General features: G+C 41.9%; 1 protein-coding gene across 8 annotated transcripts in view; it reads right to left on the bottom strand.

Moving 5' to 3' along the window:
• Positions 1-2537: 2537 nt before the first annotated feature.
• The window catches only part of Pip5k1b (phosphatidylinositol-4-phosphate 5-kinase type 1 beta), a 273611-nt gene continuing 248259 nt past the window's right edge, over positions 2538-27889 (bottom strand). For all 8 annotated transcript variants that reach the window (XM_074051987.1, XM_074051983.1, XM_074051981.1 and 5 more), the window contains 2 exons: positions 16792-16909; positions 2538-3296 (listed from right to left, as the gene is read on the bottom strand). In XM_074051987.1, the coding sequence (XP_073908088.1) occupies positions 3294-3296; positions 16792-16909 (121 nt within the window). In that variant the 3' untranslated portion in view covers positions 2538-3293. The remainder of the gene's footprint in view (positions 3297-16791; positions 16910-27889) is intronic.

Below are 27889 nucleotides of genomic sequence, written 5' to 3'. Positions count from 1 at the left end.
TAGTGTTGAACAAGAAAAAGCCAGATAAAGAAGTACTATATAATGTCATTTATATGAAGCTCAAAAATTGGCAAAATTTTAATTTCATGATTATAGAAGCCATAAAAATGGTTATCTTTGCAGATGGCAGTGACAGGGAAGAGACCCAGAGAGGCCTGTAGTTTAACTGGAAATGATCTACATCTTATTATGGGTGCTAATTAAATGGGTATATACAGAAGTAAAAGTTCATTGGGCTCTACAGTTAATAGTGAGCTCTAGCATATGTAGTACCTCAATATTAAGAAAGGGCTGAGGTTTCCTGAGGTGGTAAGATAACTTCAGGCTGCCCAAAGATAGGGTGGAGGGTTAGGAACCAGAGAAAAATTCATGGTACTTGAGTTAGGTCTTGAAACGATAGTTCTTAACATTTCTTGGGTCAAGGTCACTGTGAATTTGATGATATAGCCTTTCTCATTATGGAAAAAACCCCACACTCCATCTACACATGGGTATGTTATTTTGTGGCCTTATTAATATCCACTTATGACTTTCCTAGGAATCAGTGTTCTAGACTAAGGATCCCAGATGAGATGAGTAGACTTACAGCTGGGAGGAGTGGGAGTCCAGCTAGGCAAAAGCCAGGTAGTAAAGGAGAACATCTGCTAGTATGTACGAATAGTAGGAAGACAGGCAGAGAATGCTGCTCATCTACTTTAGAAATCTCTGTTGATGTCTGCTGTCATCCAAATGTGCTCTCCAGAATTCATGTGTTGCATACTTAATCCCCAGTGTGACAGTGTTGGGGTGGGGCCTTTTAGGAAGTGTTTAGGTCATGAGGGCTCTGTCCTCATGCATGGATTGATACTGCTATAAACAAGGCTGGAGGGAGCTGGCTCTCTTCTTGCCCTTCTGCGAGAAAGTGAGGATGTAGTAACAAAGCTTTCCACTGATGCGGGGACCTTGATCTTGGACTTGCCAGCCTCTAGAACTGTAAGAAAGAGGTTTCTGTCCCTCACAATTACCTAGTCTGTGGTATTCTGTTTCAGCAGCACAAAATGAACTAAGACAACATCTTAGCCCAGGATGGCTTCCCGGTAGTAACTCTGCAGGTAAAATTGTTCCTTACACTGAGTAACCATGGCTCCAGGCTCCACTTATGAAAGTTTATACCATATTTGCTTACACGTAACAGCTTTAACTTGAAGTATTTTATTCTGAACATCTTACTCACCAGGAATGCTTTTCTGCAGTGCTGATCATTTCTCTTTCTAGCGATTTCCCCCCAGCATCTTAGGTCCCTGCTGCTGGGGACACTCACAGGTGGTACAAATCACTTTGATGAAACTATTCTCTGTTCCCCTCTGCTGAGACCATTCCTACAAGAGAAGTATACTTTCAAACTCTGACTTCAGACTTGTCAATGTCACTTGCTTTGGTCAAAGGAAGGTGAGCAGAACAGTACTGCACATTTCATGGAAATAAAAACTTTATGGGCTCCCCTTGCTTGTTTCCACCACTGCTGTTCTACTGCCATAAATGTAGCATGTGTGTGTGGGAGAATGGGTGGGAGGAGGGGGGGAAAGGAGAAGGTGATGAGGGGATGAATATGAGAGCCACATTACATATATGTATGAAAATAGCACAATGAAAACTATAAAAAACTGTTGAGGGGGAAGCAGAAATGGGGTTTAAAAAAAGTGTCACGTCCCAGGTAGGAGCTGCTCTGGATCCATAAATAAAGGCAACCCCTGGAGCAGAGATGCATCTGGTCACATAGGCAGATGATAAATAAAACTGTTGGCAAAAACAATTTTGCTTTTGGGCTTGTTTCTTACCATGGCATAGCACAGTGAAAGCTGACCAATACACCAAGGCATTTGGGATGGGCTTTTTGGGCAGAATCTGCTACTGAGTCTTCTCAGGACTGCAGGTTTTATCTTTCCACTTCCATCTGTCATGAGCTTCAGGTTATTTAGGATTCCGGAACTTCTAAAATGGGGAGTGTCTAGGTTTGTTCTATTATCTTCCTCTTCCTCCTTCTGCAGTACTGGGGTCTAAACTCAGGGCCTTGTGTTTGCAAGGCAGGCACTCTACCACTTGATCCAGGCTGCCAGTCCCTGTACTATTTCTTTTTAATTACTAAAAATAATGTGAGTTGGAAAGCTACCTCCCAGCTACTTGGGAGGTGGTGATTGGAGATTATGGTTTGAGACAAGCCCAGGCAAAAATTTAGTGAGACTTCATATCAGTCAATATGCATGGTGGTATGTGCTTATAATCCCAGCTATATGGAAGACATAAATAGGAAGACTGGAGTTCAGGCTCACCCTAACAAAAACCCTATTTGAAATATAAATAAACCAAAAAGCGCTAGAGACTGTGGCTTAAGTGGTAGAGCACCTGCCTTGCAAGCACAAGGTTCCGAGTTCAAGGTTTGGTACTGCAAAAAAAAAATGGACTGAGAATATATTTAGTTATACAACATTTATCTAGCATGTATGAGTCTCTGTATCACCTCCCTCCCAACAGTAATGACAATAAGTCATTGGAATCAATGACCATAATTGAGAACAAAATATTTTATTCTTTCAATAAAACTATAGTTTACAGTAGTATTTACTAAATAAATTATATAATTTCTCTTTTACAAGCAATAAACTAAATCACAAATATTTCAAAGACAACGTATGTACACGACATAAGGCCTTTTATAAATAGCTTTGCTTTTCTCATTTCACTAGTAAACAGTGAAAAAATCTTTATAGAAGCTAATTTTCTATAAAGTATAGGCAGACCTAGTACACTGATCTTTGAAAGAAAACAATTTAAACTTTCCATGACATGGGCTATGATTATAATTTTGCAAAAAAATAAGAAAGAATTTATACGTTATCATTTTGCATTGGGTAGATTTAAAAAAATACATAAGCAGATTCCATATTGGCTTATGTGTAATCACTGGGTGCATGCACAATGAAACGATGCAGGAGTCCATAGGAAAATAGCACTTCCAAGTCCGAAAAGGTGACTGGTGATGGCATGGAAAGCAGTTTCGACAGAGTTCATGCAGTTCTGCGCAGTCAGCAAGCAACAGCAAATGACAGAATAGTGTGGTATCCTCACAATCCACCTGCTGACCGGCCCATGGACCAAGGCTCCCAACATCTCGCAAACTTCTAAGTCCAGGAGACTTTTGCTTTGGAGGACTGGGGCTCAGCCAAGTTCCTTTCTAGGATTCTGGACTGGAGAAATGCCTCTGCCACAATGATGCTCAGCCCTCGTCATGTGGCTTAGGTGGTCACCATTTTCACTTACTGTAGGACAAAAAAAAAAAAAAAAAAAAAGAGAAAGCAGCAGTGAGACTAAGTTTTGGTATTGAATTGGAACTCTTGCCCAAGAGTGGGAACACAAGTTCACTATTTCTCCCAATACCTCACTTCTGGAAAGCATGCAGGTAGAAACAGGGTGTGTGCACTCAGTTTGGGAGTCCTCTATAATGGCTAGCACAACATATGCTTCTTTGGGGCACCTGTGACCCGCTGATTACATGAAGGGTTATTGAGATAAAGTCCTGACTACATCAGAGCACTGTGCTAAGGACATGACACCAACTAAGACGTATTCCTGCCTTCCCAGTGCTCAGCGCTTAGGGGACGTGCTATGGTATCTTAGACCTGAAGCCAGAAGGAGCAACTCAAATGTAGTCTTGAACTTCTGAATGCTTTGGTCATTTCCAAATGGTATCTCTGTGGTTGGGCATAAAAACATGTTCAGCAAATATATAAGCTAAAATGATAACCACTTAAAATCAGAGCCATTTTCAGTTGTAGAGACATACTGATTGGGTCAAATCTATTAATTCCCTAATTATTGTGACATGCAAATTAGCCAACCTTCTTTGAGCATTGTATCATCTACAAAATGGAAGTAGTAACTCCTACTTTTTAGGCTAGTTATGAGGGATAATCTCCTTTCCTCTCCCCTCCCCTCTCCTTTCCTCTCTTACAATTTTGTCCCCCCTCCACTCCCCTCCTCTCCCCTCACAATGTTGTCCAGGCTGACTCTGAACTCCTGGGCTCAAGTGACCCCTCTGCCTGAGCCTCCCAAGTAGCTGGGACTATGGGTGTGGACCACCACAGCGAGGCGAGATAAAACTTTTCTATGGGAAAATAAAGTGAGAAACATACATATAGAGTTAAAGTTGGGATGTAGCTCAGTGGTAAAGCATGTGCTTAGCACACATGAGGTCCTGGGTTCAATCCTCTGCACCATCCCCTCAACGAACACCAGTACAGTGCCCAGCATATGCTAGAATCTCCAAATTGTAGTGAGGAAGGTTGGGGCAGGGTCAGAGAAATGGTACTACCCAATCTCTTCAACAGGAGACTAAAAAACTTGAATAAAAAGTTTGAAATAACTGACAGTTATTAAGAAAGAACTTCTGTCAAATAAAGGGAATTCTGTTTAGCAATCAGTATTTCATCATATCCTGTGAACCTCTCATGAGTGGTAATTTTTATTAACTCACCATTTGGTTTTTTTAATTGGATGGTTCTCTTTTATGAATCTCAGGTAGAAAGGCTGGCCTTTTACATGCCCAATAGGCATGGGCAGGGTATCAGAGGCGACAAGTGTCTTTCTCAAGGTGTTAATCCCTGGCTTGCCACCTCCACTTAGCAACTCTTTCCTCAACATTTCCCCCACCTCAACCTACTGTTTTGAAAATGTACTTAGCAATAGATTATTTTAAGATCCAGGATGTGCTGGGAGGGAATCTTGGAGCAGAGCTAAAATGAAAGGCAGGACTTCACACAGTCAGATTGCCATGATGAGCAACACTAAGCAGTCCTATGAAGGGCCCACCATCCTCCAGCTCCAAACCCTCAACAGTGATTTATTTTATTATTTTTGCAGTGCTGGGGATCGAATCCAGGACCTTGTGCTTGTGAGGCAAGTGCTCTGCCACGGGGCCAGGCTCCCAACCTCCTTTTAACTATAACTATTTCAGGCTTCAGTCCTGGGGCCATGGAAGCAGGGTCTTTCCTAATGTGATGTCCAGGGCATCCTCACTTTGGCTTCAAGTTGGAATTCTTTGCCAAAATATCTTTGAGGAAAGCAGCAATTTTTCTTTGGGTTATCAGAGCCTAAGTCCTGTTTTTCATTTTTTTTTTATTCCAAGCCCATTTCCATCAGCAATTCCCGAGTTCTGCTTTTCCCAGTCTTACTCTGTATCTTTGCTACTTCTTGCTGTTGATACTCTTGGCTGGTGTATTTCTCAGGACAGAACATCAGCTCATCCTGAATCACTGTACTCATTTCTTCTAATAACTCCAGCATTACCCCAAATCTGTATCAAAGCTTGGCAATGCCTCACCTCACCACCATCTCCTTGGCTCTGAGTCCCTACCATCTCTGGTTCACCTGATTTGTTTTCTCAGAGATTCTTGAATTTTCAAACACAAAATTACTACTGTGGGATGTTGGGAAGTCTAAAGTATATAAAAAAAATTTTTTTCTAAGACAAGTTCTCCTGTGTAGGCCAGACTGGCCTGGAACTTGTGATCCTCCTGCTTCCATCTTCCAAGGACTGGAATTATAGCTTTTTCTTTTTTTTAAAATAAGGATCTATATTTAGTACATTTAATTTTATTTATATCTATCCTCTATTGGGCATTACTTCACAAAGACAATCACTTGGTCATAGAGTGGGAGTTTCTCTTTGTATTACAACTAGTAGCAGACATCCAAGATTCTTAGGAGGTCCAATGAATACACTGAAAGGTCAGTGCTGCAGAGATCAGGACAGGGAAGAATGAATGCACTAAAATCACACCGATATGGAACTTTATAGCTGGAATGAACCTGCTATGGTTTGGGTCTTAAATGTCCCCCAAAGGCTCATGTGTTGAAGGCTTGGTCCTTGACTGATGGCGCTGTTAGGAGCTGGTGGAACCTCTAGGAGGTGAGGCCTGGTGGAAGGGAGTTAGGTCAATGGAGGTGTACCTTTGAGGGGATATTGGGACTCTTTCTCTCTTAGCTTCCATCAGGAAGTGATCAGTTTTCCTTTGCTTCCCTGTGATGTTCTGCTTCGCCACAGGCCCCAAGTGACAGGGCCAAATGACCAAGGACTGAAACTTCTGAAACTGTGAGCCAAAATAAATCTTTCCCCCCTTGAAGTTGTTTAACCCAGGTATTTTGTCACAGCAATGGAAAGCTGACTTACATAGAAACTTAGAGGAGTTCGGGTCGATATTTCCTACCTTTGAGCTTAAATAAACACCACAAGTGCAGTTACTCTTTTTTTTTTCTCTCTCTCTCCTTTCTTTTCTTTATTTTTTGTTCATTTATTCACATGTGCATACACTGTTTGGGTCATTTCTCCACCCTGCTCCCCTCCCCTCCCCTTCCCCCCTACCCTCCCTCAGTTCCAGGCAGGTCTCCTTCTGCCCTTATCAGGATTTTGTTGAAGAAATGACATAAGCATAATAAGGAAGACAAAGCATTTTTGCTAGTTGAGTTAAGGATAGCTATGCAGAGATTCCTACTATTGCTTTCCTGTACCCATGTGTTACGTCCCATGTTGATTCAACGCTAACTCAATGATCTTTACACTGGTTCCTGATCCCCTGCTCATGATAACCTGTTTTAAGGTTTCTGTATTTGTTCCTCTGGAGTGGGGACATCAAATGCTTTCATACAGGAGATACAGGAATAGGCAGTTACTCTTTTCCAAGGACTAGGGACTGAGGACTTCAATAGAGAAGGCTTCGTGCAGAACGAGGGACTTCTGCTGTCCTTGAAGGATCTGCACAACTTGGGTGAAGACAGCCCACGTGTGTCTGATTCAGCAGAATGCTGGTCAGATTCTGGGGTGCTGGCCTCAGGCCTCTTGTCCACCTGCAGTGTTCCATCAAAGCACCCCTTTGCAGCAGCCCAGAAGCTGGCCCTCATCTTCCACATCTCATGGGATGGATTTAAGATTACAGCTCTCATTTCAAAACTGAGTATGCAGCAGCAAGATTTTAACACAGTTGTTGCCTGCCTGATTCACTTGTTTTCCAAAGGCCCTAGAGAAGCCTGAGGACATCAATAATTTACACAGGCTGACAATTGTACAGGCGGCTTTCCGGCACTTGAGTGACTCCTGCTGATTGCAAATCCCTGATCATCTCATGTATCAAGCCTGCTGTGTGGCTGCATAGTCCACTCTGACCCCTGCTGCTGCCCTTGCACTTGGATGGTGTGTGTGTGTGTGTGTGTCTTCCCCTCCCAGCACTGTTCTTTACAAACACACACAGCAACCGCTATGGGCTAAACTAGGTCCCTTTACTTGCCAGGAAATAGCTCAGAGTGTGACCTTATTTGGAAGTGGGCTCCATATGCAGGTAGGTAGGTTGAATGAGGTCATAGGTTAGGCCCTAATTCCTGCGATATATGAGGAATTTGGACACGATAGGGACAGAGGGAACATGCTGTGAACAGACACGGAGAAGATGGCAAGTTGTAAGGCGAGCAGAGAGCCTGGGGCAGATCCTTCTCTCATGGCCCTCAGAAGGAACCACGCTGCTGACACCTTGACCTTGAAGTCACCTACTCAGTGGTACTTTACTGTAATAGTCCTGCAAACTAATACAGGAGTCAGTAGCCACGAGTGGGATTGAGAAAGTCCTTTTAGGGCTGGTGGAGTGGCTCAAGTGGTAGAGCGCCTGCCTAATAAGCACAAGGCCCTGAATTCAAACCCCAGTAATGTCAAAATGAAATAGGAATTCTTTTTGGTTTTAAAGACTCCATATTTATCACTTGTTATTGTTTTGTTTTTTGTGGTACTGGGGATTGAACTCAGGCTCAGCAAGAACTCTACTACTTGAGCCACACTTTTTGCTTTCAGTTTGTTTTTCAGATAGGGTTTTAAGCTAACTTTGTCCAGGTTGACCTCCGACTGAGATCATTCTATCTCTGCCTCCCAAGTAGCTGGGATTATAGACATGTACCATCATGCCCGGACTTTAATACTATCTTCCCTTGGGATTACTTCAAAAGCCACAATCATCCAGGAGTTCCATGACTATAAGTGAGGACCTGTCAAAGACTGAAAGTGAAGAAAAAACATTTTTTACCCTGTATTTATTGAGACTGTTAAGGTCGCTGCCTAAGCAGTAGAAGCAGCATTTTCTGTGTTGAATCTCCAAACTGCTAAAGAACCCTTTCCAATATCTCGAGACCTTTCTCACGAGCTCTTGTTCCACTGACCTAACTGGGGGCGACTGGAGATGCAGAAGGACAAATGATAGAAGACAGCTGTGCAGAAAGCTGGGATCAGGTGTGGCTGGGTGCTCGGATGGAGACGTACAACAGCCTGGTTACTTCTTTTCTCTATTATTTTCTCTATTATTCATCACCATCAGCAGAAGCATCATTCTCTAAGCAGCTTGCCTATCAATCCAATCCCCCATCAGTGGTAAACAAGGAGGTGGAGCAACCTCCTTGTCCTAGGGAGGGGCATGACATTGTAATAAGAGAAACCTGCTCTCTACTTCTCTAAATGTAAACAACTTAGGAAAAGCAGCTGTGCTGCATTTTGCATTCTCGCTTTCTTCTGCAGCTGGGGCCTTGCCAAACTCAGCCTGTATATCACTGAGCACAGCTGTGCTTATCTCAAGTTCTCATAGGCTTCTCATAATCCACTCCCCACACCAATACTCTAGTGGAACTGTTCTTGATGGATAAGAGAGGCCTGCCTGGATCTGAGGGGAAATTAGCACCTTCGCTCTTATGAATCATTGTAGTCGTGGTCTCCAGGCTGACTTGAAAGGTGGTGGTAGATGCTGGGCCTGTCAGCGTGAGCTGTCTTTGATGGCTGAAGAATATGCTCTCTGATGAACTTGCACGCATGGTGCTGGAAGACTACAGTGAAGAGCACAGAGTGGAAACAGTCCACTGAGCTGCACACTCTTAATTAGGTTTCATTCAAGGACCATAGTTCTTATCCCTCTAGGGCAGTGCTGCTTTTCTACCAGTAGGTGACAGTAGAGGGTTTGCTGAAAGCAGGCTCTTGATTGCTAGTCCAGTACCAACATGAGGAAGGTTGCTTTAGTCTAGATCAGAGGAAACGTGCACTTCATTCTAACTGCCAATCAACCATCTTAGGAGGGGATACTGGGACAGTGACATAACACAGCTGTCCTCTACATTTGCATAGAATTACAGGATGTTCATTGCTAAAAGACTATGTGAATAAGCTCAGTGAACCTCAGCCCTGCGTGTGTATGTGTGTGTGTGTGTGTAGCTTCTAAACATACCGATGCCTTGTCTGTCCCCAGGGAGTTTATTTCTACCACACATTATGTCCCCAACAAGCAACAGTCTATTAATATAGTCAACTACCTGACACCTTTTGTGAGGAATCCAAAATAACTTGGAAACATCTCCTCTGCCTCACAGCAATTTAGGGAGCAGGGGAATGAATGGGAAGATAGAGGCATGCATGTGAAAGGGCAACTTACAGTCCTTCAGTAAGGTGTGTCATGGGTTGAAGAGAGTCCCCTGGAAATTCTTGTCCAACTGGGACCTCAAAACATGACCTCATTTGAAAACAGAGTCTCTGTAGAAGTAATTAGTTAAGCTTGAGGTCACATCGGATTACGACCTGCCCTAATCCAAAGACCAATGTTCTTATAAGAAGAGAAGACACACAGAGCACAGGTCACAGGGAAGAAGGCCAGATGAGCTGGGAGGCAGGTCACAGAACGCCAAGGAACATGTGGAGCCACCAGAGGCTGGAGGTGGCAGGTAGTTGTCCTCCCTATAACCTTCAGAGGGAGTGGGACACCATGTACACCTTGATTTCATACTCCTGGCCTCTAGAACTACCCATCCCCGTTGTGGAAACTATGGGGGCCTGAAGAGATGAACACAGATAAACTGGGGGGAGGCCAGGCCCTCAGCCCAGCACCTGAGACTTTATTTTTTATTACGTCAACAGTCCTCATGTATTTTTCCTTTGCAGCTAGGAGCCCAGGTGAGCAAATGGCATGAGTGAGGACAGTCCTATTTACCAGGTCCACAGGGCTCACGTAGATTTGTTCTCCCTAAAATTCTCATTTGCTCTGATCTGGTGTAAGCCTACCATTTGCTCCTAGACTTAGATCCTAGACACCTCAAGTTCACATCAGTACAGACTGCTTTTCCTCATTCACTCTTTTTCCAAGAGTTGGAGAGTCTCAGAAGCTGAATAACCACTGGCTTCTTACGACAAAAAAAGAGTTCAGAAATAGGACCCAGAAAGAGAAGCCACAGGGAATGTCCAGAGGGATTGAAGAAGGGAAGATAGGCTAGTTTTAGGAGGCAAAGAAAGGAAAATGACAGGGTGATCCGAGGAGGGCCTGGGTGTAATAGGAGACTCAGGCACTCAGAAGTGCAGAACTGGCTTTGAAGAAGATGCAAATCAAGTGGACCACAAGGCCACAGGTCACCACACTAGGACATAACAGAAAAACCTGGTTACCACAGCCTCACTAACCAATATGCAGTTACTAAGACTGGACCTAATTTAACTGAAAAGCCAGCATGCCTCTAGAACTCTAGCTCCCATTCTCTAAGCTAATCCTTAAACAGCAATTAATGTTGACTGTTAAACAAAATTCCTAGGGGTGCCCTCCTAATCCAGACTGACAGGTTGCCTCATTAAACTGAAGCACATGTCACCTTTATTTCAAAAATAGGAATAACCTGTAGTTATACTATGGGGCTTAGACAGTGACATCCACTTTTTTTTTCAGCTCTTTCACATATCTTAGGAATATTAGTTGGTCAATAATTTAGGAGCCACACATTTCTGGAAATAAAGGGTTCTATTTTGCACCTTCTGAAGGCTCTTCATTTCCCAACAATGTCATGTGCAAAAGAAAAACCATTCTGGTTCAAGGCCTTCCAAGCCAAAGGTGCCGTTGTCTTTTCTCCTTCCTATTCTGCTCTCACTAAATCCCATAAACCACCTGAGCAGCATCTTTGGTTGGTGGAGAGTCCAGCCCTTTCCTGAGAAGGAATGGAATTGCTGCTGTTACAGATAAACACCTGTCACAGCCAATAGTGGCTGGAAGAAGCAGTGATGATAGAGACACAAGTCTTTGTGGATAAGTCATTAACCTCAGTGCCAAGGGATTCAAATCCAGAAACACAGTTTCGCTTGCCAAAAAGTTCCACTGAATTTTCTAAGACCCCCATGACCTAATTTAATGTGTTTTTCTTCTTTTGCTCCGGCTTTCCCCAGACATAATAGAATGATAAGCTGTTAATTCAATCATTTTCACTTCTCTGCCACTCTTCCTCCTGTGATCAAAGAGTATTATTAACCACCCTAAAAACACATTAAATAATCCAGCTGTCTAGGAGCTGCCTGTCAGAGCACTATCTCCAGTACGGTGTGGCTAAGAACTGGTTTAACTGTTCCTTTTCCTTCTCCGCACTGTTATTTTTGCATTTCAGACAGCAGAGGTGCTTATCTAGATGAAAGGACATGTCACGGAGAGGATGCTGGTGTGGAAAGTATAAAAGGAGCAAGGGCATAACTTAGGAACTGCATAACAGAAGCATGAAAGGCATTGTCCTGGGGTGGCCACCTTTCACACTTCTCTACTATGAAAAATAGTATGAAAATGCAGTCCCATTCTCTCCCACTTACCTCCCCATTCCCAGGGAGCCACAAAAGGACACTTTCTCCCACTTCATTTTTTAGCAGGAATGGCTTTGTGTTGGTGGTTCCTCTTCCCATGAACACCAAATTGCATTCAGTCAAAGAAACTGCCTTAGGAACTAAAATGATAGCTATGGTGACGACCAGCATAGAATATCTGGGACTATTCCCAAAAGTAGGATCTCTGTTATGAAGACTATGATGACCCATCTCACATCAGTGCAGCCTGCTTGTCTCTGCTGTATTACTTTAAATAGTTTATGTTATCAGCTTGGCATTCAATGGGAGAATGTGGTCACTGGATAAAGTCATCTTAATAAAACACCTCCCTTGATTTGAATATTTGCAAAAGAATCAGAAAGCCTGGTGTGAAGGTGACAGCCTTTTGAAAGCAGTGGAGACTGAACTGCATGCCTTAGCAAGGGTGATGGACAGTTAGCTGCCTTCTTAGGTCACCTGTCCTTTGTAATTTCAAGTCAAGTCACAGGAAAAAATGGAATAGGTTGCCCTAACTCAAGTGCACACGGTGTGTGTGTGTGTGTATCTCTAAAAGAAAATTTCCTATGCTATCTGATGTGCATAAATTGTTTTGGCTCAAATTGCATATTTTAAGGGGATATAAACAGCATTATTCATTGTGTACATATAAAAGCAGTAAGGGATTAAGTTACAATGAATAGAGAAATGCTGTGTCTTCAAGTGGGAAGATATTACAAGAGAAATCAGACCACATTTGGTGAGGACAGTGAACCACACAAGTCTCCAACTGCCCTTCAAGTTAAGATGGATCCAGAGCTTTGAAACTAGGTCAAGAAGAGAGGAGAGACAAATGCATAGGAAGAGTGCTTTCTTTTCTTACGCTGTTTTCTTTCTTATCACTCTCATAATGCAGAGGCAACTGAAAATATTGAGGGGTGAACAACAAGCTAAATCCTTTCAAATCTGGAAAGCATACAAAATAAAGAATTAAAAATCTCCAGCATGGAAACACACCCTGGAATTGCAAGTTAATGGTGCAGAGCATTCTAGATGCATTGCCCTCAAGTTTAAATTTAAATACTGCGCAGGTTTATGGTAGAGGGAGTGATGGAGCAGCAACATCTGGAGAAACAACTGTGTCTTCTTTGGAAAATGTTACTTCTGCAACTCTTTGTAATTTAGAATGAACCATAGCCTTTCAGAGCTGGCAGAGGTCTCAGAGTTGATTCTGTAATCCATTTTAGAGATGAGAACTCTGAGGTCCAAAGACACTGATGAATTCAAGGTCAATGATTAACGAGAAGCAGAGATAGGCATGGACTCCAGGTGTGTATTCTCTAATTTACGTCTCATTTGGTTTTGTAATAGGTGAAGAGGCTAAGTTAAAAAACTGTGTGGGCCATGAAGTCAAACTTTTTTCCTCCTAACACCAACATGTTACCTGCCTTTTTATTCTCAATCTCTCTTGTATGAACATGGAGTTTCCAGAAGCAAAATGATGGCTTCATTTTTCTATTGCAAAGACCCATGCAGAAATAAGGCAGGTGTGCTGGTTCACACCTATAATCCCAGCCTTTGGAGACTGAGGCAGCCTGGGCTATGTAATGACACTCTGTTTGAAAAAGTAAAAACACAAATAGATGCAGAAATAAATATGAGAACCCAACTTCTTCTATTTCAGCCAGTGATTAGGGATTTCCAAAAATGTAAAATAATCTTTTTTCACTAAATTTATTTTTGTTTTGAAAAATTAAAAAAGGTGAAAAATTAATTAAAGGTGAAATTTAAATTAATATGATTTTTACTATTTTAAATGAATAAGTATTTAATATTTTTTCTCAGCCTTAAAAAAAAATATATATATATATATATTTTTTTTGATGGTACTGGGGTTTGAACTCAGCCTCAGTATGAGGCTTGCTAGGCAGGTGTTCTACCACTTGAGCCACACTGCCAGTCCTCTCAGCTTTAATTCTTTGGGGTCCTTGATTATTTTTAAGACTGTATTGGGGTCCTGAGATCAGAAGGTTTGACAACTGCTATATTAGAATGTTAAAAAAAAAAAAAAAAAAGTAACCAGAAAGGAAACAAAAAAATTTTTTTTTTTTTTCCTGAGGGGCTGAGGATCAAATCCAGGGCCTCACAAAAGCTTGGCAAGTGCTCTACAACTGAGCTACATCCCTAGCCCTAAAAGTAGAAATTTATGAAAAAGTCTTTGCAACAGAAAACCCCACACTCCTTCCTTTCTGAATCCATCTCTCACCTTCATTGGGAGCATGTGTCCAGAGAGATGGAGGTGGGGCTCCCATCAGTGGTCAGTAACAGTGAAAGGTGCTCCACAGGTTCAAGGGTAGGCAACAGAGCGTAAGGAGCTGGATTTGAAGTGTGGCCATGTTAGGGTTCAAACTAGGGCCTTGCACATTCTAGGCGAGCACTCTACCGTGGAGCTACTCTCCAGCCCTCTGGGTCTAATGAGTGTCTTATAAGGTCAGCATGATTTTGAATCTAGACAGCAGAGTTAAACAAGTAAGAGTGTTTGTTGGCTTTTGCTTAGTCCCTCCTGGCTTGAATCCAGCTCTTATGGATTCCTGGATGCATAACTTAGGGCAAATTGTTGTGAGGATGAAATGAGTTAATATATTTATATTTATATATAAAATGTGTTTAGGACAGTGTATGAAACTCTCAAAAAATGCTTCATGGCTTACTGTTTTTAGTTAAAAAAAAAAAAAGAATTAGGATAGATCAGTTTTTGCCTAAGCTTGGTGAGAAACTGAACTGCTGATTTTGCCTGCTCTCTGCCTTTTCCTTCCTTCCTTCTGAATGGTAATAAACTGTACTGGAAGACTGACCAGATGACCATGCCAGCCAGTTGGCCACTCCCACTGTCATTTTCAGTTACAAACTCATCTGTGATCCTTGATGTCTTTATTTCTAACTGGTCTTCAAGGGCTCACAATACAGCAACAATTAATTCTGTGACTTTTCCCTGTGGCTTCTGAGACAAGCATTATTCTTTGCTGAAATGCTTAGCTTTTCAATGTCAAAGGATTAAAGACACATAAGAAAGCAGTGAAGCAAGACACTAATAAAACAAAATAAATGGCAGTATTACTATAAATGAAATTGATAATGTCAAGGAGGAAAGAGCAAAATGATTAAGACAATCTTCCTACCAGCAGGATGACAGATAAGGAAAGGCACCAACAAAGCCATTTAACCACCTTGTGGTTTTACAGTCCCTGAAGGACTATCACAGTTCCCTGGCTAGTGTAAATCTGGTTTTTGAAAGTGGTCTGAACCCTTGGATCATGAACAGGAGATTTCATGTGGCCTCTTTTTTGGAATGCTTTCCTGATGTCTATTTCCACATGAACCCAACTTACTATTGGAACAACAACAAAGCAAAAAGCAAAACCAAAAACATGGAACACCAAACAAACAAAAAACCAAAAAAACTTCAAGCTGAGTGCTGGTGGCTCGTGCCTATCATCCTAGTAACTCTGGAGGCAGATTATCAAGAGGATCACGGTTCAAAGCCAGCTTGGGCAGATAGTTCTGGAGACACTATCTTGGAAAAACCCATCACAAAAATGGGATGATGGAGTGATTCAAGGTGTCATCCCCGAGTTCAAACCCCAGTACTGCAAAAAAGAAAAAAACAAACCAAACCAAAAAAAAAACCCTTTAATTTTTTCCCCCCATTTCCTTATTTTCCTGGTTGGATATGGGGGAGGGGAATGTGGTAGAGAAGTAAGCTTCTGGTAAGAATTTTGTGACATGCTATAGCTTACTTTTCTAAGGTGTTTTATTTTTAGTTTTTTTAATTAAATTTTCTTTATTATCATATTATTGGACTGGGGTACATTATGACATTTACAAAAGTTCTTACAATATATCACAGTTGAATTCACCCCCTCCATCATTCTCCTTTATCCCCCTACCCCATTCCTGGAGTAGTTTCAACAGGTCTCATTTTTCCATTTTCATGAGTACATACTATTTCCACTACATTCACTCTCCTATACCCTTTCCTTATATCCTCCCCCCTTCCACTGGTGCCAACCCCCAGACAGGACTTATTTTACCTTAGTATTCTCTGTTTTGAAACAAAGTCATTTTGCTTGCTTAAGATAGCTACAAAATGACTTTCCTTGTGACATTTCCATGTATATATGTATTATAACCCGAATTGGCTCACCCCCTCTATTTTTCTCCTTTCTACCTTAATCCCCTTCTTATGGTGATTTCAACAGGTTTAAAAATTCTTGTATAGAAAGGGGATTGGACTTTGAGCACATGATAAAAGCTTTAGCACACAAGGAAGGGGTGAGGATAGGTAAGACACCTAAAAAATTAGCTAGCACTTGTTGCCCTCAATGCAGAGAAACTAAAGCAGATACCTTAAAAGCAACTGAGGCCAATAGGAGAAGGGGACCAGGAACTACAGAAAAGGTTAGATCAAAAAGAATTAACCCACCAAGACACCTTTCTTGCATCACTAACAATCCAATTAAAGACACATAGGTAATCTGACAGGCATTGAAGGAGGTCCTCATACCTGATCCCTTGTGAGCCTCAAAGCAGCCGTGGGAGACAGGCAGGGAAGGCAATATTTTCCTCTTTTGGCAAATAAAGACATATGGTCAGGGAAGTTCTGCTCACATCAAACAGCTGGGGGATAGTGACAACCCAGTAGGGGGTCAGTCAAAATTCTTTCATGCTGAATTTGTGGTCTCCGCTGCTCAGCTCTGTGCCTTGTAGCCTAGTAACTTATCAAGAAGGCAATAAGCAATAAAAAGAGAATTCAAATGCAAGGGGCACAGGTGAGTCAAGGGAAGGCATTATCTGTGGGATGAACGCCAAGGAGGAGTCCCACTTTGCTTTCATCTTGGGGGATCTGTTCCCTGCTTATCCATAGTGATACAGTTTTGACCCGGATACACTTTTGGGCAAGGGTCTACATGAATTGTGGGGAGACGTAGATTGTGAAAAGAAACTCTTACAGAAGCGACAGGGTGCCATTACTTCTTTTAAAACCTTGCATGCCTGGTTTTATAGAATTTGTTCTTGCGTAAGCCAGGGCCTTAATCCATTTGCTAACCAGAGAGGAGGGAGAGAAACAAAAGATGACTTACTAAATAGACGTCCAGCACAGAGGTATTATCATCCTGCATTTCCAGGGTGTTTGGCTCAGCCGTTAAGTAGATGGTCCCTTCTTCCACGGTAAAAGTTGAACTGGAAGGTAACCCTTTACTGCAAGAACAAAGACCAACAAATGAGTCCGGGGCACTAGAACCGGATCCAAAGGTACCTCCAAAGTGCGGCTAAAGAGGCTGAGGTGGGTGGTTTTGGGGCTGAAACAATTTTCTGAGAGCCATACCTGAAGATGTGATCATTTGAGTTTTAAAAATTTGGGGAGTGGCAAGTGTGAGGCCCTGAGTTCAAAACCCAGTACTGCTCCTCCCCACTCCCTCCAAATCTGGTTTCACAGCGTGTTTTCTTTTTCTTTTAATTTTTTATTTATCATACATTAATAATATGAGGATTTCATTGTGATAACAGCGTTTTCTTTTTCTACCTCAGTGTATGAGACATTTCACGGCATTTGTGAAAGTTGACATATGGGTTCCTTTCCCTTTTCCTCTCCCTTTCTTATGAAACCCTTCAAAATGCTTTTCATCATGGATTTCAAGAGCCTGTGAGTTGAGGATTCTCCTCCCATCCCCCCAAGTCAGGGATCCTCCTCATCCCAAATGTTTTCGTGGTGACAGCTGACTAGTGGAGTGGAAGGAATTCACACGGGGCCTGTGGTCTTCCCTGGAGCTGTAGAGCTGAGGGCAGGTAGCTCTCACTTCTCTTATGAGTCACATGTCCCTTGATCCCTTAAGGGCTCAGAGAAGAGCTGAGCTCTTCTGAAAACTTCTTGTCTAAAGTCATCCTCTGAGACTCTTGCCTAGGCTAGGTGGATGGGAGACCACCATGGACAGTATAACCTTCTGTCCTTCCCTAGTCTGAGAACTGCACGATTCTATTTTTATATATATTTACGTATTAAATGAAGATATATGAAATACTTAGAAACCCTGTCCTTTGCAATAGTGAAAAACTTGTCAAAAGAACTCTGTGGATATTAATAAGGTTAATTTGTAATTTTATTGATTATAACAGACATACTAAGAAAATTATAGGGGACTGGGGATGTAGCTTAGTGGTAGAGTTCTGGCATGCATGAGGTCTAGGCTCTAACCCTGGCATTGCCAAAAAAATAATTAGCTTGATGTATTTTCTAATTTTGGACATGGTAAAAAGAAGTCCTGTTGCTTTTCAAAAACCTAAGAAGGGTTATGCAGCATGGGAAACAGTCTATTCCAATGGACCTTCCAGAGCAGAGTCAATGTGACTTCTTTCTTTGTAAGGCTGTTGACTTTATGGTTTGAGCCCTCGGCTTTATGGGGTGAAGTAAAGCACTGGCTTTCAAGGGCTGCTGCTTTAAGAGGCAGTCAGTGGCAGCCGACTTTGCTCAGGGTATTTTACTCTTTGCATTAGAAACAAGGACACAGTAGGTGGGTGTGGACTGGTTTTTGCCTCCCAACTGTGAAGGGGTGTTCTTGCCTCTTGCGGTTTTAAAATGATCCTGCCTGGGTAAGCCTTGAGAGAGATAAATGCTGTATCCACTTAAACACCACGGAAAGAAACAAAATGTTCTGAAATATGGAAATTTCCATTTTTATTCTGGTTTTTGGGGTTAACATTTCATATAATTGAGAAAATCTCTAATGGCTTCTTGAGTTATTTTGTAAACATTTATTTGATAAGGTTCAAAATTTGTTTCCTCTGCCTGCATTTTTACTTATGATTTTTTAAATTCATTTCTTTCCTTAATATTAAGTTTTGTGTGTGTGTGTGTGTGTGTGTGTGTGTGTGTATAAAGCCAAGAATATTCCACAAATGCTTTTTCTTGCTCAGTTTTTATTTATTTTTTAATTTAGTGTTTTAAAAATTTATTTAAATTTTATTTATTTTGTAACTTTGTTGGGGGAGATCTGGGGATTGAATCCAGGTACTCATGAATGTTAAGCCTGTGTTTTACTGCTTGATGGCATGGCTCCAGAGCTAGAGTGCCTGCCTCACAAGCATGATGCCATGAGTTCGAACACCAGTACTACTAAAAAAAAAAAAAAGTTATTTATGTTGTCTAGACTTAATACATACATAGGCGTGTAATTCCCAGGTCATATGGTTTTGAGGAAACACAAAGCAATTTTAATTTTTTTTTGGCAGTACTGGGGTTTTGAGGTACTCAGATTTGAACTCTTGGACTCACACTTGCTAGGCAGGAAACACTGCCTCTACTGCTATTGGGGTTTTGAATTCAGGGCCTGGTGCTTGGTAGGCGAGCACTCTACTACTTGAGTCACACCCCCACAAGCCATGGGCATAGGTTAAGACAAATTGTTTTTCTCTTTTAGTTATTTTTCATGTAAGGTCTTGTGTTTTTGCCTGGGGTTGATCTCAGACTGTGACCCTCCTACCTATGCCTCCTACAGAGTAGACTTACAGACATGCACTATCACACTCAGCTTCCTGATTGATAGGGATCTCATTAATTTTGCTGGGTTGGCAGTGAACTGTGATCCTCCCCATCTCTGCCTCCTGAGTAGCTGGGATTATAGACGTGAGCCACCATGCTTGACCCTTGTTTTGATATACTTTTAAATTCAAGGAAAATGGGCAAGAATACTTGAGAGAATTCTAGGGTACCCTTCACTCAACTGGCATCCTTTGACCACATGTGTTTTATCTCTAGTTCCATAAATACACATTAGTATTTTTTTGATTTGAGGAGAGTAGGCCAGACACAAGGCACCCTCTTATCACTAAATCCATATGTGTGAATTTTCTAAGAATAAGAACATTCGTTCACATAATATAACCTAATTTTCAAAATCAGGAAACTCAGATTGATGTAACACTATGATCTCATTTACAGTTCATATTCAAAGTCTGCCATAATTTTATTTTTTAAAAAATGACCCTACATGTATATAGTGTGAAATATAGCAAGGTAATTCTGTCCTCTTGTGATCCAGAGCTCTCTGCAGAAGCAAAGCCATGTTGGAAGTATTTTTCAATCTAATATTTATCATTTATATTTGGATACTGTGAGTAAACCATGGGCATAGTTAAGACAAAATTAAAATAGGAAAAAGTCAGAATAGTCTCTGTGATTTAACAGACAGGTAGTTTTAGCTGAAATAATGATATGAATATAGAAAAAGAAATAACTAGATTTCCTATTTCATATGTCAAAATTTGGTGAAAATCAAATAGGCATCTTAAAAACAACTTTATTCTTTACACTGCTTTTCATACATATTAGAATAACTTTCTATCTTAGTAAGTAGAATATTTTGAGCATTATTAAATTTGGGGGACAAAACTGTGGCCTGTGGTTCTTAGGGGCTTGAATCTAGTCTACATAAAGAACTTTTTTTTTTTGGCAGTAGCTGGGGTTTGAATTAATGGTTTCACACTTATGAGACAGGTGCTCTGCCACTTGAGTCATATCTCAGGCCATAAAGAACTCTTATAACTCAGCAACAAAAAGGCAAATATCCAAATAAAAAAATGGGGAAAGGATCTGAACAGACACTTCCCCAAAGAAGATACCCAAGTGGCCAATAAGCATGTGAGAAGATGGCTGACATCATTAATTGTCAGGAAAATGCAAAGCAAAAGTACAATGAGATGCCACCTGGCACCTTCTAGGATGGCTGTAATGAAAAGATGGCAGGCAGTAACAAGTGCTGAAAAGGAGGGGGAGGAACTGGAGCCCTCTCACATTGCTGATGGGAATGTAGAATGGTGTGGCTACTTGGGAAATTGCTTTGTGTTTCTTGAAAACCATACGACCTAGGAATTCCACTCTTATGTACATGCCCAAGAAAAACGAAAGTGTATGTGCACAACAGTTTATAGTAGCATTGTTAATAGTGGCCAAAAACTGGCAATGACCCAAATGTCTACTAACTAATGAATGGATAATTCATAAAACACAATGATATTTGGCAAAAAAAGTACTGATATATGCACTGCAAGGGGGACTTTGAAAATATCATGTTAAGTAAAATAAGGGGTCATAAGAGATCACAAGTCATCTGACTTTATTTCTGTAAAATGTTCAAAGTAGGTATGTTTCTGCACACAGAAAGCAGATGAATGTCAGGTACAGGGGACAGGACAGGAAGAGGCAGGGACTGCTAATGTGTGCTGGGTTTCTCTTTGTGGTGTTGAAAATGTTCTAAAATCAGATTCTGGTGATAGGTACACAACTTGGTGAATACAAAAAACCCACTGAACTGAATACATTAAATGGATGAATTTTATGTTATGGCTAAAATGAAAAAGAGGTTAATGAGGTGTAATTCTAAACTTGATCTCTTAACACATAGCGCTGGGATTACCAGGAAATGTCATGCAATGTACGTTTCAGGTCATATGCATTTCAGAACTTTTGAATAAATTTCTGATTTATTCACCAGTCGATGAAAACTTTTTTTTTTCATAATAAGAGAAAAAAAATGGTAGTCAAGTTGACAAGATCAGAAAGTTGGGTCCTGAGATTTGAGCTGTGAAGTACAGAGACCACAGGACAGTCCCCAGGCTGCTGAGGGGCCATCTGTAATGTCCCGGGGCCGGTGCTGGTGAGCACGAACACAGGCCCAAGGACTGGCAGAATGGAGGCTTTCCAGCGCAGAGGCTGCACTCTGCTGGCCCACATGCTCAGCCTGGCTTGAAGAAGTGTATTTTGAAGAGATTTTTGTTGTTTGTTTGACAAAATAGGACAAGAAATTCCTACAAAAATCCAGTTTTCCACAATCCCTTCTGAGAAACTAGAAAAGCTGCCAACACAGCTCACATTTCTGAGTGGCAGTGAGATTGTGGCCGCCTCCTGTAAACGGGCAAGTCCTCTGTGTGACTCCAGGGTTCCCATGTGCTCTTCTGCATCACACCCAGCCCCGTGGCCCCTTGTGTGTGTGTGTTCAGCATCTCTGCTTGGAAGAGGAGGACTGGGAATGAGGGGGTTGCAAGGTTGCGTGGAGTGAGGCTAACAGAGTGAGGATCTGAAGTTTGCTTTCCCATACACCTTTCCTAGGGTCATTGCTGCTGAAATTTCAAAAATTTGCCATGGCAGAGACCAAGGTGATACAGGCAAATGTGCCTGGGAGCATGAAAAATAATCACATAATACAAAGAGAAAGGAATACGGTGAATGAGGGTTGATGCGAGCTGTGTAAACTCTCACTTTTTTGAGAAGAGTTAGAAACAGAAAGCTTTCAGGAAAAGTCAGTAGGCAAGATATACTTTAGGAAGCAAAATATTTAAAGATACTGGGCATCAATATCTAACAAACACAACAAAAGTATTTAAGCTTCCAACATTTTCTTTTCTTCTTCTTCTGTTTTTTTTTTTTTGGTGGTTCTGGGGTTTGACCTTGGACTTTGGCTTGTGGGGCAACGTCCCCAGCTCTTCCTGTTTTATGAATTTTTTGAATAGGGTCTCACATTTATTCCTTGGGCTAGCCTGGACCATGGCCGTCCTATTTATGCTTCTTGAAGAGCTGGTATGAGGGTGGTTTTTTATTGGTTGAATGGAGTCTCATGAACCCTTTGCTCAGGCTGGCCTCAAACTATGATCCTCCTCATCTCTACATCCCAAGTAGCTAGGATTATAGGTGTGAGCCACTGGTGTCCCAAGACAGTTTAGTATTTAAACAAAATCACCTATATGAAAGAACCTGGTAAAATATGGAGCCCTATATAAATAGTTTATTTTTTTGAGACAATGATTTCATTATGTAGCCTAGGGTAACCTTGAATTTGAGACAGTACTGCCTCAGCCTCCTGACTAATAGTTAGCATTTTAACAGCTAAAGTACCATTAAATGTATTCTGATAATCTGGCTTATAGTCTTGTGTATTGAATGAGATTAGAGTGCATGCTAGTTCTCTAAAAATCATAGATTAGATACTATTTACCACCCAAAAAAGGGTGACAGGGATCTTTGGGGCTGATTCAGTATCCACAGGCAGAGTGTGAGCTTTGGAAGCTTATGGATTTGGCACTTCCACCTAGTTGTGTGTGATATTGGGTAAGTTTCTGAACCCCTGTGAGCATGTTTCCCATATGTGAAATGAGAATAAAAATACCAAACAAGCGGACAGTGGACTGATTAGTGATAATGAAACAAATTTAATGAGCATCTATCCATACCCTAGGGGTCACGAGATCAAAAGAAACTGTCTCTGGTTCACAGAACTTACACAGCATCAAGGAAGACAGACAATGAGATAAAAAGATATAAAGTATGATTATGGGCTGTGGATGTAGCTCAGTGGTAGAGCTAGCATGAGCGAGGCCCTGGGTTTCACCCTCAACATGCCCCAGAGGGAAAACTTGATCATGCTGGTCAAAAGTGGGAAGGAAAAAGGCAAAGGCAGCACAGAAAGGAAGTGAGTGAGAGGTTTGGAGGCTGGTCCCAAACAGCAAGGTATCCTTGCTCTGCCATTAGAGATTTTTAGGATCTTAGGCGTGAGTCAGATAGATACTCACGGCATGGGACACAGCCAGCCCTCCTAAATGAAGCTTCTTTTGCTGGGCTGGAGCACACACCCCATTCACCCACAGTTCTCTCTTGTGCCCACTTCTTCCTGGTGTCTCTAACTCTTTGCAAGGCTGGAGGTGAGCCGCTGGCTAAGGGTTGTAAACATGATTTGTGAGCATGTCCTTTGCAAGGATGACAGAATCCTACTTACTTTTGTTTGGGATTCAGCTGGAAATGATACTAAAGATATTTATTTTAATATCAATATGTATTTTTTAGCAAAGAGAGATTGTTCTTGCTATGGCCATGTCTTCTTACTGTACCATTGACTGGGTGCAAGCCTATTTGAAATCAGTTTTTAACTTCTCTGCCTATGATCTCTAGGTCACTTGGAAACAAGGGGTACCCTCTGGGGAGATATACTCTCTAAATGCAGCAGTGGGAGAGCACAGTACCTGCCATTCCTTGGCTTGTAGCTGGGGAGGACCCATTTCTAGAAGCAGTATTAGCTTGGTGGCCCACCTGGCTTCTGCACCATCAAGTTTTGCCTTAATTCCCTCCATTCAGCCCGTACTATGGTTAATTGTGTCTGATTTGTAATAAGCAGGCCAGGAACTGTTAATCTGCTCGGTTCTGTTCTCCCCTGGTAACAGAACAGGAGCTGCCAGTCCTCTCCCCAGCTCTGTGCTCTCTGCTCTGCACAAGTCATAAACTTCTCCCAGGTGAGACTGCCCAGGAGGACAATTTCACCTCCTCAGTGTGTTTCTGGCAGGGACATTCATGGGCTCTGGTGCCACACAGGCTGTCCTTTCGCAGATGCTTCTCGCTGTCACCAGTGAGACATTAGCTTGGCTTCCTGCACAGCATGAGTCTGGCTGGACTGCTGAAGCCGTCATGGGTAATTTCACAGCCTGGAACACTGATTTCTGTTGCAGACCTAATGAGTGTTTTATAGCTAACTCTCCTAGGGGCATGTGTTCAGGAAACATATGGCACTATCTGGTTTTTGTCTTTTAGAAGTCATCTTCTCACTGCTTCATTTTTTTTTAACCAAAGAAATAGCATCATAATATGTCACGTGATAGAGATAACTGAGGATGAAAAGCAACAACTGTCCTCCCCTCCTTTTAGCACTAATGGTTATTCCCCTTCTATCTTTTGATGACTCTGGGAATAAAAGACATTTTCAATCTAGCAGCATTGATTGATTCAGTAGGAAGGACACTTAACCCACCTAACATGCTGTTTGCTCTACTATGTACTATTTCTGTTTTGTTTTATTTGTTTTGTAACTATGAATAATGCACGTACCAGCTTTTCCATATACCATATATGCCTTAATGTCCCTGCTTTCTCCTTTTTCTTTGTATTACACACATTAAAAAATAAATTTTTGTCTCTCCTTTGTTATGGTTGCTAACATTTATATTTTATTTTGCAGCTATAACTAAAATTTTCCTAATTTGTTCATGAGTTGGCTCCAAAATTAGAGAATCGATACGTAGAGTTTGTAATATTAGGACTAAGTAAATACTGTTGTTTGCCTGGCCAATGGTGTGTTAAAGTTACATTTCCCTCTCTAGGCTCAAAGTCATAATTGCTGGGTGATGCCAAGAAAAATGTTCCCAACATCAAGGTTGAATGGAATCTTTGTTTTTGTGTCTCTTTTCTTTCTTCTTTTTAATTTCTACTTTTACTTAAATTCATGCTGCCTCATGTTGGAAGGTTTTGTCCTTCAGATGCTGACTGCCATGAAGAGGAAAAACTCAGAGTCCAGACTAAGGACAGAGGCTGAACTAAAGGCCTGCCTCTCTGATCATTAGTTACAACACTGGGTACAACACTTGGATATGGAACCCCTGGTTCCTCATCTTTAAAGGCGAATGGCAATTCCTGCCCAGACCATCTCCCAGGGCCAACCAGAGGACCCAACTGGTTGGGCAAGTACAAGGAAGAAAGGCCAACAGCTGGTAATGCTCTTCTCTACCAAAGGAGGTCGCACCATGGCTTTTACCCCTGGTTCTTGGGCAGTGCCCAGGGTCCTTTGATGAGTTCTGCTTGTACAGTCAGATTTATCATAAGTTCTTGGAAAGAATTCCTTTCCTGCTATTCTAAGTTTGGCTACTAGAACATTAACTGACAACAAAAGGGAACAGGAAAGCTCTCCTTGCAGAGAAAACCCACAAATACAGCCCTGTCTCACTGGCTGCACATCCTTCCTAGCTTCTCGAGGCACATATGGCTATGGGCAAGCCCATTCCTTCAGGACCCATGCATGAAGTGAGGGTCATGGTCAAATAGCATCTAGTGCCTGCTCACTCCAAAAGCTCGCCCTTGGTGTGTGTGTGGGGGGATGGTAGTACAGAGAAGCTGCTATAGGATGCCTGGAACACTGGCACCACACTCTCTATTTGCAGCCTGGCCGGCATCAGTGTAGAGGGGCCTCATGCCCCTGCCTCAGCTTCTTGCTGAGAGGGGCAAGTCTCCACAGTGGCCGAACAGGTCTACAGAGACGTGAGAAGCCCTTGACCATGGCACAGTTAATAACACTAGGCAAGACTGCTTAGCTGCCCATCTTCTTAATGTCTCCTGCCAATCAGGAGCCTTGAGATCTTGACTTGTTTCAGCCTTTTCTCCTTTTCAGACATGAGCATGGCTGCTGTTCCTCCTTGGGCTTCCACTTTTGCTATTTTCAGACAAGGAGCCTGCCTGTTTCTAAGGAAGGCCACAGAGCACGAGCACTCTCTTGTAAGGATTGACTGATGGCTCCTGTGTGGGGCTGGAGCTTGGCCTTAACTTCCTTCCTCCCCCTTGTAAGTGAACACCCCAGGTATAAAGCCTGCTGCAGACACGGCACAAAGAGCAACACTTGGAACTGACAGGCAAAAAGAGATCCAGTGTGTTTCCAGGACTATCAGTTCTGGGGACAGGAAGCCACGGTTGCTCAGAAAGATGACAGCAACTGACCACCAGCGCAGCAGCCTGGAAAGCAAGTAGAGTCTCCCTTTCCTCTGAGGGCATTATGTGTGAGCAGTAGCCAGAGGGAGAAACCTTTCAAAAAGGAACCCTCATCCAAGTTCAGGGAGCTTTTCCTCCATCTATCTCTTTTTTTCTTTCCATCATCCCCCAGCACAGACATGTACATTTAAAGCTAGCAGCCCTCCTTGGCTGTGTTTTTCACACTGTGATGGTTGTATTACACATATTATTTTACTTAATTATTAAAGGTAACCCTGGTAGGCAGGTCCTCTTGCTGTTGATTTTGTATATCTGTGCATTAAGACTAACTTGTCTAAACACAGGTGGCCTCTAGATTTGAACCAGTGGCCTGACTCTGGAGCAATACTGCCTCAAGTCATCTGATCACTGTTGAGAATCACCCATTTCCTACATTTTTAGGATAGTCATTGGAGACATATTTCATTGTACTCTTCATTAGAAACCTGCACCAGAGGGCAATAGGGACCAGGACCCTTTAAGTCACTGGGAACCCATGGCCGTCCTGGCTTATAGGAGCTGTATAGAATGTGGAAGGAACAGTAGAAGAAACAGGGTAGCTGAGCTCTGGTACCAACTTAGCACTAAGTGGCTGATGTCCTGTATTTGAATAAGACATTGAACCGTCCTAGGACCCAGAGTTTCCTCCTCTGTAAAGATCAACAGTAAGGCTTTAATGGGATCCTTTCACTTCTGACAGCATTGATTCTTAGCCTTAGTTGGCCCTCTTACAACCTAAGTTTGAGATCAAAAGGAATATCAGAAATACAGTATGCCCAACTGGAAATACCTTTTGCTGTGTATGTAAGCTAATGGAACCACTAAAGATTGAAGATAGAGTGAAAGGATATAATTCTCAACCTAAACACCATTGTCCCTCCATACTGTACCTCAATGACATGACTCATGTGGATGGTGTTTTGTATCCAGACACTGCCATTTCTTTATGCATTGAAGACAAATAAAAACAACTTAGAAAAACAAAGCTCTATTCAGAGAGAGGTGTTATGGGTTTAATTGTGTCCCTCTAAAATTTTCATTTTGAAGTCCTACCCCACGTAGATGTTATCTTATTTTGGGTTATTAGGGATATACTTAGTTAGGATGAGTTCATACTGATGTAGGATGTACCCTACTCCAATATCACTGGTGTCCTTATAAAAGAGAGAAATTTATAACATGCACAAGGAGAACTCCACATGAAGAAAAAAGTAAAGAGTCAAGGAGTGTCAAAGACTTCCAGCAAACCACCAGAAGCTGTGAGAGGTGTGGAACAATTCTTCCTCATAGGCCTCACAAGGAATCAACCCTCCTGAAACTTTGATCTGGGCTCTGGCCTCCAGGAGTGTGAGACAATTTTTGTCATTTTTTAATTTAATTTTTGTCATTTAAGCCACCCAGTCTTTGGTACTTCATAATGGCAGTCTAGTGAATGGACCCAGGTGGTATAAACGCTTAAAGGAAAACTGGCTTTGATAAATGAAAGGAGCTCCTTGCCAGACACTGGTGGCTCATGTCTGTAATCCTACCTACTCAGGAGGCAGAGATCAGGAGGATCGTGGTTTGCAGCCAGCTCTGGAAAATAGTTCATGAGACCCTATTTTGAAAAAACCCATCACAATAAAAGGGTT

Source organism: Castor canadensis, chromosome 13, assembly GCF_047511655.1.
Source record: "Castor canadensis chromosome 13, mCasCan1.hap1v2, whole genome shotgun sequence".
NCBI lineage: Eukaryota > Metazoa > Chordata > Mammalia > Rodentia > Castoridae > Castor > Castor canadensis.
The sequence above is the reverse complement of the archived record's forward strand: the minus strand, read 5'-3'. Positions and strand labels throughout refer to the sequence as shown.